A 6,000-nucleotide genomic window follows, 5' to 3' on the forward strand; every position below is an offset into this window, starting at 1 on the left:
TTCACGTGTTCTTTGAGAATTCCAGTTTATAATGGCATAGCATTTGATAGTGCTACGTAAGAAAATTCCTGGGTCATTTCCAGTTGGCTTAAAGGTCAACACCGTACCTTAAAAACCTCCTAGGGCTCACTGCATCTGGTGACAGGGTTCAAAGAGAGTTCTACACCAATTAAGGTAGCTTCGCGTAACTATTGATTGGATCATCAGTAAACTTACTTTTCAGACCTTCAAATCATCTTTTACCATGTTCTTAAAGGAGAACTTACACATCATTATACTTGTGATGAAAACATATTCAGAATACTAAGCTATATGTACAGGGAGTGGTAAATTAAGAGATATATCAAGACGTACTGGTCAAGAAAATTTCTTACTACATTTATTAGCGTGACTGGCAAAAATGCCTACTGCTGAAGCTACTGTAGAGAGCTGATTTCAGCTACCCATAGTTTCGTGACAACATTGTGGATGTGATGGAGCAGCAGTGGTGCTTTCGTTTAGCAGCCCAGCTGACAGCCGGGAAAAACAGACAGGCTTTCAGACAGGCAAGTTGTATCCTTCAGGCATGAAAACACTCTCAGATTATTCACTATTAGTTTCTCCCTTTACCTTCTTGTTGTTACACTACATGTCTTTAGCAGGGAGAACGGTAGTTGCCTGAGCATGAAAAAGCTCTGACCTGTAACAGTCGCAATTTAACTCAACCATTCCTGAGCATCTCTTTGAAGGGCACCTGTGGCTCACTTTTACATCATCTCCTGATGCACGCTGTGCAAAGAGGTGAATCCCCCAACAGCCACCAAGGCTACTGGTCTCACAAGACCCGTCCTTCCCTGGCTGCAGGGGCTGGGAGGCACACGCTCCGCAGAATGTGGGACAAGAGGGTGAGAACAGATGGCACGGCGATTAGAGCAGTTGAGTATTCCCTTGTGCGGCACAGCAGCTCGCTTAATCCAAACCTTCCATAAGTGTTGTCATTTGTCTGTTTGCTTTCCTGGTGCTCAGCGTGACATATCTTCAGCCTCATTTGCAGAAGCACACCCCAGTACGGGTTTGACCATTAAATGTTTTAGAATTGCTATGTGTTTATTATGCATAATAAACCACGCATATTGGACTAGGTACCAAAATTGATACATATTTAATTTAGGTATTCTTCGGGTTATACTAAAATACTACTGATGTAATTCACACAGATGTAAGCACCATTTTCTGGTAGGTGGCTTAAGAAGACAAAGTTCAATCAAAATATTTAGGAACCACTGATTTAATTAACACGCCACCTTCAAAAGTAACACAGACTTCACAAATCAACAGGCAATCTGCTGGAGAATGGTCTTAGATTCTTAATTATCTTTTAGAAAAAGTAATTGTAGATCACTTTTCTAGAATTCACAACTACAGCAACCTGATATGCTACTATTAGAATAAGTACAGAATAATGTGAAATAGTATTAGACTATTAAAACAGACTAGGCAAGCCAGGAAAATTAGGTAATATAGGTCATTTATTTGTGTTCTAATTACCTCAGTGTTCAGCCTTGGAGTTCAGTATCTTTCAAAGGTCTTATAAAAATAATGGTTCTATTAAATACATAAACATAATTTGCTTTTTCGTTCTGTTTTTCATTCTGTTGTAGTAGGTTCAAAATAGTTTGCAAGATTTCAACTACATATAAAACACATTATTGAGGCACGTTACTATCTTGTTTCCTCTGCCTGCAGTCTAGCAGGGCAAATGTGACAGACTGGGACCTGAGAGCAGCAAATGTTAGAAAGAAATGAGCTGAAAATGCAACAACATAGGTAGGGAAAAGACCTGCAAGGCTTTATACGTGAGAAGCACAATAATACAGCCTTATTTGGACATATAACCACTAAATATTAAGATTTTGTGTTGGTTACAAAGTGTAAAATCTAAAAGATCATGAGCACGGTTGACTGAAGAAGAGAAAAACCATTCCATGTTAAGTCTGTCGTGGATGTTAAAGCTATGTTTTAACAAGGTAACTTGAAAATGTTTTACTTGAAGAGATTTTGAATGTTGAGTTGGTTTGAGTTTGGGTCAAGTTGCACTCTAGAAAGTTACTTAACCTTCCTTCACTATTTTGGTTTCTCCAACCTAAATAAACAGGTGGTATAAAAAATGGTACATCTTCTCTTGTAAGGAGCTGTGTTCTTTGTCTGGACTAACAGAGAGGAACAATGGAAAAAAAAAGATGTGTGGCCACCACACTATACACTATGAAGCACAGTGTACTCCATGATCCTTCTGAAGAAACATGCTGAATTGCCAATTAATAACCACCTCTCTATTTACTTTTTTTTTTTTTAATCTCTAAACTTTTACTCCACTTACATGAAGTACTTCTGTAGAATAAAATCCACTTGCTGGTGGCTGCAAATTTGCTATGTACTTTACTGGAACATTGCTCTATGTAATCTCTTTCCAGAGAAAGACTGAAACATTGTCCCATGTACTTTTAAAATGTTATAGAGGAAGACTGATATTTTCCATGCCAAAATAGATAAATTTTAAGATATTTTAGAAGTCATTAATTCCTGCTTAAAAAGAGCTCTTAATAAGGATTCCTCAAGAAGATTATATGGCAAGAGCCAAATTAACCATATTTCAAGCTTGCCTCTACAGAAAGCAAAGACATTTATCTTTCATCTGAACTTTCAGGTAGGTTTGAAATATGTTGTTGATGAAGAGTAACTTTTTCACATAAAACTGAGAACAGGAATATAATTCTGAAATGAACATACTGAAGTCATAATGTCCAGTCCCTTGTAGACAAGCATGACCTGGAAGTCTTTTCAAAACACTGAAAAAGCTTGATCTTCAAATGTAGAGTCTTGTATAGGGCCTCTTCTAAGAGCCTGTGATTTGATGCAGTGTAGACACCATCCATATTGCAATCCTTCACTGTTTCTCAGAGCGTAATTATCTTAAATGATTTTGCTCTTTCATTCTTATAGAAGATGAAGCTTATAGGCTGGTGTGATCATCTCAAAGATTTAAGTGATTGTTTGTCGCAACTTTATAAAGTATTTGGAAAAACTCCTATATTGCTGGTATGTAAGGTCCTGGTTCTCTAAGATAAAGCTACACATTTTTCTAAGAAAACAATTTATATACTTAAATGTTTGCAGCATGTGTGATCAATATGTGGAAGAAAAAAAGGAAAACCAAATGGGATCTACATTCTCTCACTGGTTTCGTTATTTTTCTCCTAAATATTTTCCCCAGCCTTGTACACTTTGTGTACTGTACCAGCTTCTGTCAGTTGCAGATGTCTTCAAAAAGGTCCCCAGTGCTACAGAAAACAGCCCAGCAAAAGCTTAGATTAGCCAGATGTAACAAAACAATTTCATACTTGAACTTCAATAGAAATTAGAAATGCAGTTGTCTTCTATTTCCATGTTGAGATCACAGATTGGAAAATGGTTTACTAATTAAAAAAATGTATAAATTAATAGCGAGAGAAGCACTATGATCTTTACGACTCTTATCTACTGTTATTGTCCATACTGTCTCAAGAGTTTCTATTGTGAATCAAGTGCTGTACTTCTGTACACAAAATTACATGTATCACAACCCAATAATATAAATACACATAAATGATACAGGACTTGAACAGAACTTATACTCAATCCCATTCAGTGCTCAGGAACAGTTTTCTTGGAAAGTCTTCTCTGCTAAAAATGTTTATGTTGATACTCCTTTTTGGTGTCTTACCATATATAACATGAACAAAAGCACCTTTTAAATATTTATGCAAAACCAGTTTAAACAATTACTGTGTTTTATGTTTACACAATTGTGTGACTGCAACTTTCTTTAAACACTTTTCTTCTGTGATGAAAAGAACTGCCTTCAAGATTCTTGAAGTATGCAGCTACAGCATGCTTTGAGAGATTTATTAATTTCCTGTAAAGTATTTATGATGAAGTCCATTCAATTACTGTTTTCCAAATATGGCAGTACAAATGATTACATGTACACAAATGTTAATCCAGAAAAAAATATTCTCAAATCCTTCCTTCTTACAGAAGGCTGAGAAAATACGTTGGTATTGAACAACATGTGCCAAACATTTCCAGAGACCTGGAGACAGAGCAAAGAGGGAGGAATGGAAACACCTTGTGTCCCGTGGTAATACTCATAGGCAAGCTGAGCTAAAACGGGCACCTCCTAACCTTATGGGGTTTAGTCCGTACAGCAACTGTGAGACCTGAACATCCCTATAAAATCAGCAGTAACAACCTTACAGAGACATGATTTTTAGCCTTGGCTTTTCTTCCTTTAACTGCGCATAATCTTAAGTTAAAATTCTTGTTGTGGGGAGTGGTGGACCTAACTTCAGTCACGGTTTCAGCCCCGGCAGCGCCACGTCCCTGCTGCACAGCTCCCCGCTCCCTGCACGGCCGGGGGAACTGCCAGAGCCCCGAGGAGCGGCCGCCAGCCCCGCACCCACCGCCCCCACTCGCGGGAGAGCTTTAGGGAGCTCGGTGGGATCCTCCTCCTCCTCCTCATCATCATACCCGCGGAGCACGGCGCGGCCCAGCCCTACCCGGGCGCTAACGGGGGTCACACTGGGCCTCTCCGGCGGCTGCAACAGGTAGAGAGGCAGGCCAGTGGCGCTTGCCCGGCCGGGCCGCCCAGAAGCGGGGACGCGAACCGCTGCCGACCGACACCACCGCCTCCTGTCCCGGCCTCCGCTACCTGCTCTCCGGGCGGCCTCTCCAGCAGCTGCGAGCAGAGATCCGAGCACTGCCGGAACTTCCTCCGCCTGAAGTAGCTCCAGGCCTGGAACAGCGGTTCCAGCTCCAGCCCCATGCCGCCGGCGGGACCGCCACAGCGGCTCCGGCTGTGTCCCCGGTGCCTCCCGACCCGCTGCCGGCCGAGCGAGCCCCGGGGCAGGGCGCGGGCGGCCGAGCTGCTGCCGCGGAAACGGCAGGAGAGGCCCCGCCAGGCCGAGGCGGGGCCTGCACGCCGCGCCGGAGCCCGCGGGGGCGGCAGCGGGGCGGCTCGGCGCGGGCCTGCGGCCGGTGGCACCGACCCGCGGCGCGGCTCCGGGCAGGGGCTGCGGGCCCGCTCTTCGGTCGAGTCCCTTCCGGCAAAAGCCCCTCGTAGGCTGATACATTGGTGACTGAAAACAAAGTTTGATCTGTAATACTAAGAACAGTAAATTCCAATAACCCCACTGTTTTTAACTGTTTCCTATGATCTGCTGTCCTACTGTCAAGAGCCATTTCAGACTGTAATATATGCCTAAACAAGAAGAATACAGGCCTTTAATCGTTATTTGGGTAAAATGTTCTTTAGAGCCACGGTTGATAAAGGTACAGATTGGTGTGAACAGCGCCGTTCTCAGCCTTGCAGATTGCATTGGTTCCTTTAGTTCATTAGTTCTTGCAGAAAAAACGATAAGACTGAGATATTTAGAGATGAAAAAAACGGGAATACAATTACTCTTACTTTGTGTATATTGTAGGATGCTAATTGTAACCAAGTAAAAGCCCAAATAAAAGGAAGAAAAAAATCTCTAAGGATGCTTGGAGAAATAATTGAGTTTGTGATACAAAAACTTCTGATGGGTGGACATCAACTTGATAGCTAAAGTCATGTCATTGGCATTTTAACAGATCGTTCTAGTTTTATTGCTTCTATCTCACCTAAACTAGCAGTTTATCCAAGATTCATAAAATTGATCATGCTAGCCTGGATGTCCATGTCAGGTGGAAAGATGGAGAAACAGACATGCCAGTCCCAGGGCTGTGGCTTATTCTAATACAGAAATAAGTGATTTGAACTGAAGTAGCAGCTACAGACAGCTGGGGTTTGGTTGTCCCATGGAGAGCACACAGGTGTATTTGGTTTGTGTGGCAAGTTTTTTCTAGTAGGTGAGCTCCAGGGGCGGCATCTGTGAGAAGCTGATAGAAGCTTCCCTTGTGTCTCATAGTGCCAGTGTCCGCTGGCTCCAAGAGGGGCCC

General features: G+C 42.3%; 1 protein-coding gene across 2 annotated transcripts in view; it reads right to left on the reverse strand.

Moving 5' to 3' along the window:
• TTC8 (tetratricopeptide repeat domain 8) overlaps nucleotides 1–5,007 on the reverse strand; it is a 49,074-nt gene extending 44,067 nt beyond the window's left edge. Inside the window, exon 1 of one of the 2 annotated variants that reach the window (XM_065063711.1) lies at nucleotides 4,730–5,007. In XM_065063711.1, coding sequence (XP_064919783.1) covers nucleotides 4,730–4,843 — 114 coding nt within the window. In that variant the 5' untranslated portion in view covers nucleotides 4,844–5,007. The remainder of the gene's footprint in view (nucleotides 1–4,729) is intronic. The other variant, XM_065063712.1, reaches the window with a different exon arrangement.
• Nucleotides 5,008–6,000: the final 993 nt, after the last annotated feature.

Source organism: Columba livia, chromosome 5 (assembly GCF_036013475.1).
Source record: "Columba livia isolate bColLiv1 breed racing homer chromosome 5, bColLiv1.pat.W.v2, whole genome shotgun sequence".
In the NCBI taxonomy this organism is placed as follows: Eukaryota; Metazoa; Chordata; class Aves; order Columbiformes; family Columbidae; genus Columba; species Columba livia.